This window comes from Rhinichthys klamathensis, unplaced genomic scaffold (genome assembly GCF_029890125.1).
Source record: "Rhinichthys klamathensis goyatoka isolate OS25496 unplaced genomic scaffold, OSU_Roscu_1.1 h1tg000095l_1, whole genome shotgun sequence".
Taxonomy (NCBI): Eukaryota; Metazoa; Chordata; class Actinopteri; order Cypriniformes; family Leuciscidae; genus Rhinichthys; species Rhinichthys klamathensis.
In genome coordinates this window covers 828,805-842,543 of record NW_026606634.1, presented here as the reverse complement: position 1 = coordinate 842,543, position 13,739 = coordinate 828,805, and the positions used below count along the sequence as shown (strand labels likewise).

Genomic DNA, 13,739 nt, shown 5'->3' with positions numbered 1-13,739 from the left:
TTGATAAAACCCTAAAATACACCAGACCAGCAGATCTTGTCTTGTTTAAAACAATGCAACGCGATCTATGTTACTGTTGTCTCCCATATTCTATTCCCAGCTAACAAAAAATATGTTCTACAAATGCTGTGCTAATGTTCCAATTAACTTGTGAAAAATGAAATCTGTTTACCAGTGATCGAATCTCTTCAGAAAATTTGGACTAAACCGTTCAATTCAAATGGATTAGTTTTACAATCTCTGTGAACTTTTTGAAGCGTCAAAGTGGTTGTTGCGTAGACTGTCAATGGAGGGTCAGAAGCTCTCATATTTCATCAAAAATATTTTCATTTGTGTTCCAAAGATGAATGAAAGTCTTACGGGTTTGGAACGAAATGATAACCAACGACAGAATTTTCATTTTTGGGAGAACTAACCCGTTAAGGGAACATTACATTTTATCATTATGGGAAGGTTATTTTTGAATGTTCTCTTCAAGCAGTTGAAACAAGCATGCGATTTCAGAAAACATGTTCCATTAACAATGTATAAATAATGTTTGAAGAACGTTTGTTCACAACTTTGAGACAACCTTGCCAGAGCGTTAGACAAAGTCCTGAGAACATTCCCTGTTAGTTGAATCTTTTTCTTCTTTTTTTTTTTACCTCCATTAATTAAAAGAAAGACATTCTTCTGCACATTTCCATTGTTTGATTCTTGATTTGGTTCTGTCCCTTTCACTTACCCATAACACCCAAAGCCATCACTGCAGGGCAGATGATGGTGTAATACAGAATTACAGAGATCTGATTATTACTCACCACACCTTTCTATCCTCCCAAGGCTAAGGTTACCTGTCTTCTCCTGTTAGATTCTCCTCCAACCTTTCAAAGCCATTAGACAACAGTGCAGACAGATCCCTACATTTCTATCTTTAATGTTAACCACAGATGTAAGGTGTGGACAGAGCTCGACTTTGTTTTGTTGACCTGCTGCCCTGGCAACAAGAACACTGCATCAGCCAGACGTTTAGTGATTATTTTTCATCTTTGATTTTTTTGTACTGTATGTTTAAGTGTGCAAGTGTCATTTTTTTCATGTAGGCATTTCAGGACATTCACTCAATCATGCTGAAATGAATGTGTGCCACTACGTGCCACCCAAACTTTAATAGGGTTCTTGTTGACCCTTGTCTGAGTTGATGAGTGACACGTTAATGGCTTTGGTCTAATCAAGACTGAAAATTGTTATTTCAATGCTAGTGAAAATAATACATGAGTGTGTGCTTGCATGCGCATTCTGACTATGCCATCTCGAAATCTGTGAATGTAGATAACACAAACGATGTTTCAGTTTTGTCTCTAAGGAGTTCCCAAAAACTGTCTTTTGCTTGAAGTAGACCTGATCCTTTAGACTTCAGATTGAGGTGAACTCCCTGGTGATTCTACAGTCCAAGTATGCAACATGCAATACAGAGCTCCAAATAAAGTCCACCTTACACCATCTTTGAGTCAAGTTTCCTTGTGCTAAATTTGTTTGACACATGGCACATGCAATTCGCTATTGAATGCTGAGGTCACTGGCTCCATTGTTAAATAATGTCACTCTGTCTGCTATGAGGAGCGTGACCACTATGAAATACAATATTTAAGGAAAATATTTGTTATTTGTATAAGCCCAATGGAGGACATATTGGGAGATTCCTGTGACCTGAGACATGGAGTGTATGACCAGTGGAAGGACCAGTGCATGGTGTATTGATGTTAAGAGTAAACAGAGGTATTGTTTTATCCATTTAGTCGAAATGCTGTGCTGCTCCACTAGGGAGAAGTAGTCGGGTCAAGAAAAATCACTGGAAATTACTCAAAACACCAACTTAAGAACCCCATCTGAACAAGCTTTCATGCTCAAAGCAAGGAAGCAATTATTCTAAAAATGGGTAGTTGAAATTAAATACTTCAGGGAAGTTGAGATCTCCTGTGGTGTGACATACTATACTCTATTTAATACTATTTTAAAAAGCATTTAGCTTATTCTAAATTATTGTGCATGCATTGGAATATACAGTATACTTTTAAAAACGTATTTGCCACACTATCGGATCATTAAAAATAAACTAGTAAGGGTGATTATAAACTGTTAAAAACAAAGAAGAACACTTTCTCTAATGTATTTTATATGCACTTTAAATAACAGTTAACTTTAAATAAAATTTGCCACCTTCCTTCTGTTTTTTCTTCTCATGCAGTACACAAAATAAGGTATTTCAAGAACAATTCAGCTGCTTTTGTCCATACAATAACAGTCAATGGTGTTTCAAAGTTTCCAGTTCTAAAAAGGACATTATGATCTGTTTGTATTCTCATTTATCTGGATGTTGCTCAGTTGATGCAGTATGTGAATTGAAATCTGCCATCTTTGTTCATGTGGCCACAGGATTTAAGCCAATCACCCATGATGTAAATGCCCACATTTTCAATGTTGAAGAATGTAGAAAAAGGAAAACTCACAGTTTATTATGTTTTATTGTGTACAGTTAGCACATACTCTCTTTTTCCTGCTCTCACTCGCATACATTCGCACAGAAACATAGTAATCAGAATTTATACAATACACATTAATCAGAAAAATAGTTTAGAATCTTAAAAGCTACATAAAATTTCTATCTAGCGAGGTAATAATGGCGCTGTTCTTGAAGCAGGTAAACTTATAGTTTCGCCATTAGTAGAGACGATGGTGCCGAACACTGCAGAGACACACAGACTCAGGTAATTCACACATGCTTAATCTCTCTCTCTCTCTCTCTCTCTCTCTCTCTCTCTCTCTCTCTCTCTCTCTATGGTTCAAGCCTTCGTTACTAGCTCAAAAATTATGTTTTGGAATTAGCAAAGGAGGCGTGGGATGAAATACTTAAGTAATTAGTCCTATACACAAGAGCGTTTTAAGGGCAAAAACCTGACAATTGGCATATTTGTATACTGAAAAATAATGTTTTTATCCTATTCCTCGCTATGTTCATTTGCTTGTTCAGTGTCGTTGTGTGTGGGATTTTTCTTCTTTTTTTTTTTTGGTGCTGAAACCCATTCATGTCAATGGCTTGTGCCACGCGAGGACGTTTTGTTGCTTCGTCGACCAAAGCGCAAGCGGATCTAGCTAGACCGGAAACAAAACAACAGGCACGCCGCACACACTTGTTTGGGCTTGCGAGCCGGCCAAATAGTTGGTTAACGTTACGTTTTGAGTGGATGATGAGCGCGAGACGCCGAAATGGATGCCAGTACGATTCTGAATGGAAAGTTTACTTTTAAAAAGTTGCCAAATGGTTCCATTGACGAGACCAAAGTGATCTGTGTGTTTTGTCGTTGTGAACTGAGCTATCATCATCGCAGCACGTCCAGTCTGAAAAACCACTTGATGATGGCCAAAGCACACACACACACACACACACACAGCTGATGCGAATTCTCCGCCCCCTCGTCAATATCAGGACCTCGTCAGTATTTCTTTCACCCTTTTATTGATGGACAGTGATACATTGTGTGAGAGATTATTTGCTCCAAGTGAGAATGTTAGTGTGAAATTGAACACAGTATATCCCAATGTTGTTTTAAATAAAAAACATTTGCACAAAGCAAGCCGATCCACTTTTCCATGTTGATAAGAGCATTAAAATGAGAAAAAAATAAGAATAGAATAGATAAAACTGTGTGATTAATTGCGATTAATCGCGAGTTAACTATGACATTAATGCGATTAATCGCGATTAAATATTTTGATAGTTTGAAAGCACTATTAAATTTATAAACTCATGACTTCAAATAAGTGAAGTAAATCAAGAAATCCAGAGTTTGCTTCTACATAAAGTAACAGAAGGGTTTGCTGAATTATGCATTTGAGGAACCAATCGTATTGTAGGAAAATTATGTGATGTATCATGTCACCTTTGCCATGCTCCTATTCTATAAAAACTGTTGTATTCTTTTTGCTGGTGGGATTCTCTCTGAAATTGGGCTGAGATCCTCCGGCCGTGATTAAAGCAAATTCATAGGCATTGTCTGGAGTCTGTTTAGGTATTGCTGCGCAGCATCTTATTTTAGTGTTCATAGGGGTCAAGACTTTGACTGACTCAGTCGACTTCGATTAGGAGACACGCTAGAGTATAAATATTATTGAACGTCGATCAGGAGATGTTTAGGGACGTCGATTAGGAGACGACCCAGGTAAATATTATTGAACGCCGATCAGGAGACGACCCAGGTAAGTATTATTGAACTCCGACCAGGAGACGACCCAGGTAAATATTATTGAACTCCGACCAGGAGACGACCCAGGTAAATATTATTGAACGTCGATCAGGAGGCGTTTAGGGACGTCGATTAGGAGACGACCCAGGTAGACTTAAGTCAGATGCGTAGGGGAAAAATCTACCACAATCCGTTATCACTTGGAAAACAATGTTGAGCTCCACTTGGTGCCACTTCTCCAGAACTAGTTTGATAGCCAAAAGTTTGTGCGGTTGTCATAACTCAGTGGCTGTTAACTTTTCTAAGACCATGCATGGATGGCGTTTCAGAGGAGTACCTAATCTCTGGGATAGGATGGCCCCAACTTCAGTAGTAGGACTTCAAGGATAAACGGGAGATCAAGGTTTGGATTTCGGAGTATGGGAGGCATGATTAGGCTTTTCTTTTCAAGAGACTGCTAAGGGGAGCAACCACACCACTGAAGCCTCTGAAGAAAAGAAGTAGCAAAAGTCCAGGAAGCACTGCAGTTCTTACAGGGTGATGGATGACTTGCACCTTGACAGGATCCATCTGTATGTCATTGGAGGACTGGTGGAAGTGGCCATGTCGGAGGTGGTCTGTCAGGTATAGTAGGATGAATAGATGAGGATGTGATATATACTGTATCAGTGGTTCTCAACTTTCGTTCTGAGGACATATGGTCACTGTGATTTTGCCAAGTAAGACATGTTCCTGGATCCTGGATTCCTGGATTTTGTTGATCCTGGAGCAACATTCCTGTTCGAAAGTGTAGTCCCTATCCTTACCCCTAAACCTAACCCTACCCATAACTTCTCCCTAAAATCAGAGGGAAATGATAGGTGAATAACACTGATGTAGAAGCACCAAACCCTGATTTCAACCCTAAACTTCACATAAATTGTAAACTTGTCCTTCAAATCTGATTAGTTGATTGTAATGTTGTTCCAGGATCATCAAAGATGTTGATCCAGGAACCTAGCCTGGGAAAACCCAGACAACTTCCGGCAAATTTAGATTTGCTCTGAAAGTCAGTCTGGCAAAGAGCTCATTTAAACCCATTTCCAATCCGTCGAAATCGAGGCACCAATCAGAAACGTTGGGGCGGGCTTTACACGATGAAGACAGCACTGGGATTTTGAAGCAGATTTTGTAGCCTACATTACAAAGATGGATGCCGCCGTCGAACATCACTCGTTCGAATCAGCCATCGCGTCTGTTTTAAGCGATTTGAACGTTTCCTTTTAGTTAAAAACCGAGCAAAGAACAACACTCGGAGATATCTCTCCGTCGCTCTGCATACGTCATCTCCTTCATCGCTCTGATTGGGTTTAGGTCTATCCGCGACGTCCGTTGGTGACGCCCCACTGGAAATGATTTGTCTATGATGCTTTGCCAGACCATAACTCAGTTACAACTGAGAATGGTCTGGTTTTAACCAGGCTACCAGGAACCAGTTCTACTTGGTGAAATCACGTTCACCACCTATAGCACTGCACTGTATACATATCTCCCTTACCCTTACCTTTTTGCTACTGGGCTGAAGATTTGTCCATAAGGGAAACAAAAAATAATGAGCAGTTCTGTGGGTCCCCAGATGAGAACCACTGATCTATATAGAGGATTACAAACCAATGAATTTTGTATGCACTACTTAAATCGAGATGGTCACACCGCTCTGGATCTTAAGGGAGGCTGTAATCAAAGGGAGAAGATACCGATAGAACTTGACAGTAATTTCAGTAAGTTGTGTTCAGGTAGCAGCATTAGATAAACTCATCCCGGAGCAGAGGCAGGTCGACCGCACAGTCCCAGGAGCAGAATGAGGCTGTTGAGAGGCTCTTTGGGAACTAAATACTGTACATTACAGCAATTGTTTACAGAACATTGTACACTAAAGGTTTCTGTAAATACTAAAGGTGTGGACATGATATGGACGATGGTGGGACTCTTTACTGAGGTGGGTAAACTATTATTTATAGGCTGAAGTCGCATCTTTTTCGGCAACACCTGATCCATTAATACTAACACTTTCCTTTCACTTCTCTTCTACTCTATATCTATTAAGAAAAGATAATTACGTATACTGCGTTAGACCAAACTGGGCAGGGTCACAGCACTTACGTAATGTTGTCCTATTGTTAGTTTAACTGCTTCTATTGCTCTCCTCATTTGTAAGTCGCTTTGGATAAAAGCGTCTGCTAAATGATTAAATGAACATGTGTAGAAAGTCAAAGACCAGCGAGGCAGCCCTGGAAGTTTTTTATTTCCCCTGCACTTTAGTGAGAAGTACTGCACAGCTGTACAGATGTGGGGTCACTCTCCTTTCGTGACTTGCACACCTGTAGGAATGAAGCTGGTTGTCAACAACATGTAAACCCTTCCATGCGTTTTTTAAGAAGATATTGTCTGACAAAGCGCATACACAGAATGTTTCCTTGGATATCAGTAAAACGTTTAAAAAAATTCTGGTTAGAGGGGAAAGCCCTTGTTCATTTTTCCCCATGTCACTCAGAAACACCTGTGATGTGGTGCTCATTTTCCTACTTGAGGCGATTAATTATGACATCATTTGGATGGGGAAATCAGTGCAATGACAGATCAAGGGTGAAGTTCTTGAAAAACAGGCTTAAAGTCATTAAGCGATCATCCATGACTTCATGAAAAAGGATTGTGCTAATTTGTGTTTGTGTGTGTGTGTGTGTGTGTGTGTGTGTGTGTGTGTGTGTGTGTGTGTGTGTGTGTGTGTGTGTGTGTGTGTGTGTGTGTGTGTGTGTGTGTGTGTGTGTGTGTGTGTGTGTGTGTGTGTGTGTGTGTGTGTGTGTGTGATTTGGGAGGAAAGGAGATGGAGACAACTGGAAAAAAGTGATACACTGCAACATAGAGCAATTTGTTATAGTAGCCCAAGTCTTGGCAACATGTGGGTGTTGCTGTGGGTGTAGGACATTTTTGTCCTGCTGCCAAATCAACTAATAAAATACGCCATCACAACATCCTAAGGGAAGTGGCACTTAAGTCCGAAAATCCAGGAAAGGAGAAACACAGACAAAGAAGCCAAAAGGCAAAAAGACTTAGATGTTGTAACTAAAGTAAAAAGTACCAGAGTGGCAATCAAATTTATTGTCTGGTTCATCATCAATTAATTAACTAATATAAAAGAAGAATCATTTTGGGAAACGCATGGTAACAATATCAATGTCTAAGTTTCATCTCTATATGCCAAATGCTTTGGGAAGATGGACTCATTTCAGTTTAATAATACCTGGAGAAACACCTATCATTCTTTATGTGCATCAGTGGAAACAAAATATTGCATCTTCACGTAATTCATGAACTTAAACCAGCTGAATTTGTACATCATTTGAAATGTAGCTGTGGCAGAAATGGGGAGGAATAGAGTTATACATTAACTCCACCTCTTATTAAACGCCCAGCATCTCTCAGTCTCCCACCCCTACAGCATCTCAGCTCTTTAAAAGCAGCCCATGTTGCATTTCTGGGCAATTTGATCTAATTATTGTCTTTAGACACCTGATTTCTCTTATTCATCCACACTTCTACTTCCATTGAATGTCAGAGAGACCTGGAAGAGAGAAGATTATTCACTGAAAACAAGCTTTTCTGTCCTGGACGAAGATGGTTTCTTTTCCTTATTTACTAACCATTTTGGTTACCATTCAACTCAGCTTATCTGGCTCCAACTCCCTTGTATTAGGCTTGAGGAAGATCTGCTCATTGTGCAATGGGCCCTCAGGGGACCTCAAGGGCCACCGAGCTGAACGTTTATCCGGGGAGGAGATCACATCCATGTTGGCATTAGATGAACCCTGTGGGGTTTACACCCTACCGTGTGCTCAGGGTCTTCGGTGTATCCCTCTTCCCGGGGAGCAAAGCCCCCTTCAGGCACTGCTTCAGGGACGAGGGGTCTGCAAACACATCAAAAGCACCATTACTGACATTCCTCCACCTACAGGTAAGATGGTCTTGTCTCATGGCATCTAATCTCACATGGATTTTGTCTGGTTTGAAACTGGCTAACCTATAAAACTAAACCTAAAAGTTGAGCATGTAGATATGCAATTCACGTTCAATTTTGAGTTGTTCATATGAAAATGTGTAACAATGATTAATAAGTTATATAATTATTTTTGCATGTGTTGAAGAGGGAAAAGAAACCAGCAAACTTAATGTAAAAGGCTTATCTGTACTTTGTTTCCTAAAATGGTAAGAATACAGTACAAGGTACTTTTGAGCATCTTAAGTAAGTGCTATAAGTTTTATGTTACAGACTACCAACCATCAACCACTGATAACAATGAAAAGGTAACATATCTGCTAATGGCAGAAATTTTGTTCTGCATAAATATTACTATACTGTTCATACTGTCTGACTTTGAGTCATAAATTAAAACTTTTGCATTAATCCTGTTTTCGTTGTTGTTTCATTCTATAGGGTCCTTGTCGTAAACTGTTAAACACAGTCCTCCAAAGTATTGAGCTCACGATCATTCATTCAATTCAGGACATCTACATCCCCAACTGTGACAGACAAGGCTCCTTCAGGAGGAAACAGGTGTGTAGAGAAGAAAGAAGGTGTTTTAGCAATGCATACGCCAACATCCTACGTTTTAGGGTACCCTTTAACGTCAGTTAGATGACGCTATCTAATCCTAAACCTACCCCAGACCTAAACCTACCCGCGTCATCTAACTGACGCTAAAGGTAAAGCGTCAGTTAGATGACGCCCTAGGATCGTCATCTAACTGACGTTAAGGGTACCCTAAAACGTCGGATGTTGACGTATGGTCAAAAGCGTCAGACAGATGACGTCTTGGGATGAGACTGTGTTAGTTAAAGCAGAGGAATAAACGTGCTGCACCTCACTTGAGTTTTAAACGCAACAAATTGAACATGTTTGCACTGTCCAATCTGAATTGTTACTTAAAACCGTTTCAATTAATCCATTTGTCTGTATGTTTTGCCCCATTGCCATGATTGTAAGAATGCAATCTGTTCTCTATGAACAATAATATAGTTTGCTCTTCTTGAATCAGTGTCGCTCATCAAGGGGAATGCAAAGAGGCCAGTGCTGGTGTGTTGATGACAAAGGATCAAAGATGTCATCCCGTAAAAGAAATGATGGAACTATCTCATGTAACAGTGTCTGAGAATTATGACATAAATCTGGACCTGAAATGTGTTTAGAAAGGACTGAGAGCGAGCCAGCGAAAGAGATGACATACACTGAGAACTCTATGACCACAATCCTTTACAATCCTTCATCTCCCTCTGGTTGTGACAAATATGTTTGCAGCATTATGTGGCATTCATTTTGATGCATAACAATCTGAACAGTTAAAAACCTTTGTTTTCATTTATATTAATTATTTTGTTTGTTAAAAATCCTTTTAATCGTATTAAATGCTTGATGGAAAGATATAAAGATGATATACTCCAAGTGAATGCCATCTCCCATTAATGTGCTGTATGTCTAGATTGAATAAGAGCTATGCAGTAAGAACAAATTACAGTGAAAATGTATTTTTTCAAATTACTTAATATATTTATGTTGCCTATATATTAACTTCTTATATATTAATATATATTAACTGTCCTTTCTTTTGACATAACTATATATATATATGAAACAAAGTAAACTCTGTGTGTGTGATTTTAAAAGAATGTATATAAATGTTGCTCAAGATATTGTAACACTTTATTTTAATCAACAAAATGTTGAACACAATGCAGCTCAGAACATGACATGATTAACATGCAAGACAAAATGAACACTACCTTTAGACTGCAAGCAAATGTGGTCAAACTTTTCTTATATGCGTTTTTTCGTAACAGTCGTGTTGAAATTTATGCTGAGTTTTACATCCCTCATTCATCACTGTTCTGCGCTGCTGGGAATCACTCCAAATATGTAACATATCGGTAGTTCTTCTGTGAATATTGAAGATAGGACTGTGAGGTGTTATTTTGGGTAACAGATACAAGCAAAACTGGAGCGACTGTGTTGTAAATAATAATAAAAATGTGCTCTCTTTCTCCTTACTCTCGCCCTCATTATTGCCCGCTCATGAATTCGCTATAGCTTCCACTGCACATCACCTTACTTGTACAGTAAATGAACATGTAAACACTGACTTTAACACCCCAGTATAGACCAGGGGTGGAGTGGGTTTTTCATTGGTCCAAAGGTTATTCTGAACAAACTCCCTTTCATCCATACTGGCTCTCACCCCAAGGTTCAGGTCAGGGCAACAATAAAACTCATAAAAACCTCCAAATGAAGCTTGGTGATTTTCTGACCATATCACCAGCAATGGCTGGAACAAAAAAATATAAACCTTCACTCACTATATTATACAAAATCGACACAATATTTGCAAACTTAGTCTACTATAAAGAAAAAAGAAAAAATATCGACAAATATTGACGTAACTATTCAACAGTACTTAGTTGAAGCAAATTTGGCAGAGATTACAACCTTAAATCTTTTGTGTATGATGCAACAGACCTGGATTTGAGGATTTTCTGCCTTCCTTCTCTGCAGATCATCTCAAGCTCTGTCAGGTTGGATGGGGACTCTGCATTAAGCAGAGTCTACAAGAAATTGGAGACCCCTGGCTCAAAGATAACTCTGTGAATGAGTGAAACGTACCCCAGTTACGTTTCACTCATTCAAAGAGTTATCCTTGAGCCAGGGGTCTCCAATTTCTTGTAGACTCTGCTTAAACACACCTTCCTGTAATTTTCAAATAACCCTTCAGTTTTTCTAGCCTTCCCCAGATTCAGTTGATCATTGTTTTAAGCTGTATTGATGAAAGTGAATCGATTTAATGCAGATGGATTTTTGATAAAGGAAAGGATAAGGCCACAGTTTGGCAAAAGCTAAGCTTTGAGGACTTCTGCTACTGTAGCTGTTAGGAGACTGACACACAAGCAATTTTCCATTTAAAAGAAGTCTAATAGCAGTCAACACAGCTCAGACGTCTAGGCTAAAACAAGGCAAAATTTGAGCTGTCAGTGAAAATTTAATAGACTTCTAACCATAGCCCAAGAATAGCCTAGATAACATGTCAAATAAATGAAACCAAACACCTTGTAATCACTGTTGACTTTGCTTACATGATGGAATATCATACATCTCGCAAGTTATTTGGGCAAAAATGACATGTAACCAAATTCAATGTTATTTTGGCTAGAAGTGGGTTACTCATAGCCGGACTATATCAGGGCCTGTATTCATAAAGAATCTTAATGCAAAGAGACAAAATTCTAGGAAAATTCTTATAAATTTGGGCGTTTACTCTTGAAATGAAAGAAAATATCCTAGTAAAGAAAAAAGTAATTCAGAGAGTATCTTAACCCTTAAATAGGTCTTAAGGTAAAAATTGTTAGGAGTACGGACGAGGACTTTTAAGAGGCTTAAGAGTTTCTTTAGCAGAGGAGAAAATGACAGAAAGACGAAGAGGGAGATGAAATGTGTTGCAGACAATGGATGACAGTGAGTTAATAAGACGCTATAGATCGACACCCGGCCCGAATTTTCCTTTACGGATGGCCTTGTGTTCATCCACTAACTGGGCTAACAGTAAACACCGTTCCTCTGTCCAGTCGGGCTTTCGCATCCTTCTTGGTTTTGATTCCATGTTTGTTACATTCAAACCAACATTCAAACCACCACTTAAATAGACATGCCAGCAATCAGTGTAATTGGAAAGAGTGGAACAATTTTTATCATTCTAAGCCAATCGCTCTTAAGCTAAGACTCCTACGTAAAAGTTTTAAGCTAAATTAAGAGTTTTCTGAGAGGATTCTTAGAATCTTTATGAATACGGGCCCAGGTCTAGTTAACTGAGATGGTGAAATGACGGCTAATGCTTGCTGGGAAAGATGGTGATGATACCAACAGAAAGACTTTATTTAGGAACAGGTACGTAAACAGGTAAGTAAACTTAACTGAGTAAAGTCGCAGAAGACACAGGGAAACAATGCAGGGTGATTACAGGAATAAGATGGCTGGAAGAAGACAAGGCTCAACGGAGATGACAACTGGAGGTAAGAAATACTTGGACGTCCCAAACTTGTCTAGGCAATGAGTGTGTGGTAATAGTGCTCTTATAATTAGTCCTCAAAGATCTTTCCTTTGGACCCTATCCCTTGCAAACATGGATGGTAGGATTGATACGGCATTATTCAGGTAATTGTAAAAGGTAAGTGACTGGGTTGGCCAGAGCGGCACTAAAGGAGTGAGGTAGTCTGCCTTTACTTGAACAGGAGTTTGAAACTCATACTGTATGTCCACTCGAAGAATTGCTGTGGCGTACACTAGTGAAAGTGATAAAAGTGTATAGCAAGGTTAGTTGTTAGTTGTTCAGGGAAGGAGGAGGCGGGAACCGACGAACGTTTCACACAACTTTAATCATAAAATATTCAATTCAATTCAATTCAAATTCATTTGTATAGCGCTTTTCACAATACATATTGTTTCAAAGCAGCTTTACAGAAAGTGCATTTCAGAAATGTACATAGAAGAATATAGTTAGTCAATCATCATGTATTAATTTAGGGCATAACATATCGCCGGCGTTGAGTCGTCTCATCGCAGGTGTTGGGGCATCTGAAGTCTCCGTGAGAGGCTGGATACAAACTGGAGCTGACGAACGCTATTTACCTCGGGACTAGCGTCCCAAGATAACAGCAGAAAAGCAGATGGGAAATAATTAGCGTAGCTGCTGTTCATAATATTAATGCATTTGATCTGATTCAACAGTAGTACAAAAGGTAAGCATTATGTGAATGCTTGGCTGAAGAGATGCGTCTTTAATCTAGTTTTGAACTGGGAGAGCGAGTCTGAGCAACGAACAGTATCAGGAAGGCTATTCCAGAGTTTAGGAGCTAAATGTGAGAACGCCCTCCCTCCTTTAGTCGACTTAGATATCCTAGGAATGACCAGAAGCCTCGAATTTAGTGATCTTAAAGAACGCGATGGATTGTAGGGCGATAGAAGGTCCATTAAATACACAGGAGCTAAGCCATTTAGGGCTTTATAGGTCAGTAGTAGTACTTTGTAATTGAAACGGAACTTAATAGGTAACCAGTGTAGAGATGATAAAATTGGTGTTATATGATCATATTTTCTTGACCTAGTAAGAACTCTAGCAGCTGCATTTTGGACTAACTGTAGCTTGTTTATTGAGGATGCAGGACAACCAGCTAATAAAGCATTACAGTAATCTAGTCTCGAGGTCATGAATGCATGAACTAACTTTTCTGCATCAGAAACAGATAGCATGTTACGTAATTTAGCAATGTTTCTAAGGTGGAAAAAGGCAGTTCTTGTAACAAATGAAATATGATTTTCGAAAGACAAGTTGCGGTCTAGTATAACACCCAGGTCTTTTACTGTAGTGGATAAGGTAACAGGACATCCTTCTAAATTAAAGTTGTATTGTAAGAGATTTTGTGGGTAGTTTTTTGGACCAA

At 39.1% G+C, this 13,739-nt stretch overlaps 1 protein-coding gene across 1 annotated transcript; it reads left to right on the top strand.

Moving 5' to 3' along the window:
- Window positions 1–7,578: 7,578 nt before the first annotated feature.
- igfbp6a (insulin-like growth factor binding protein 6a) lies at window positions 7,579–9,503 on the top strand. The gene is made up of 4 exons (XM_056252415.1): window positions 7,579–8,214; window positions 8,530–8,564; window positions 8,695–8,814; window positions 9,296–9,503. Exons 1-4 carry the CDS (start codon window positions 7,878–7,880, stop codon window positions 9,407–9,409), a joined length of 606 nt encoding a protein of 201 aa, XP_056108390.1. The 5' UTR covers window positions 7,579–7,877; the 3' UTR covers window positions 9,410–9,503.
- Window positions 9,504–13,739: the final 4,236 nt, after the last annotated feature.

Excerpts from the sequence above, each read along its gene's own strand:
- igfbp6a (XM_056252415.1), top strand. The coding sequence starts at position 7,878 with ATGGTTTCTTTTCCTTATTTACTAACCATTTTGGTTACCATTCAACTC. Across the intron at positions 8,565-8,694 it reads CCACTGATAACAATGAAAAG|GGTCCTTGTCGTAAACTGTT; the intron begins GTAACATATCTG and ends TTCATTCTATAG. Across the intron at positions 8,815-9,295 it reads GCTCCTTCAGGAGGAAACAG|TGTCGCTCATCAAGGGGAAT; the intron begins GTGTGTAGAGAA and ends TTCTTGAATCAG.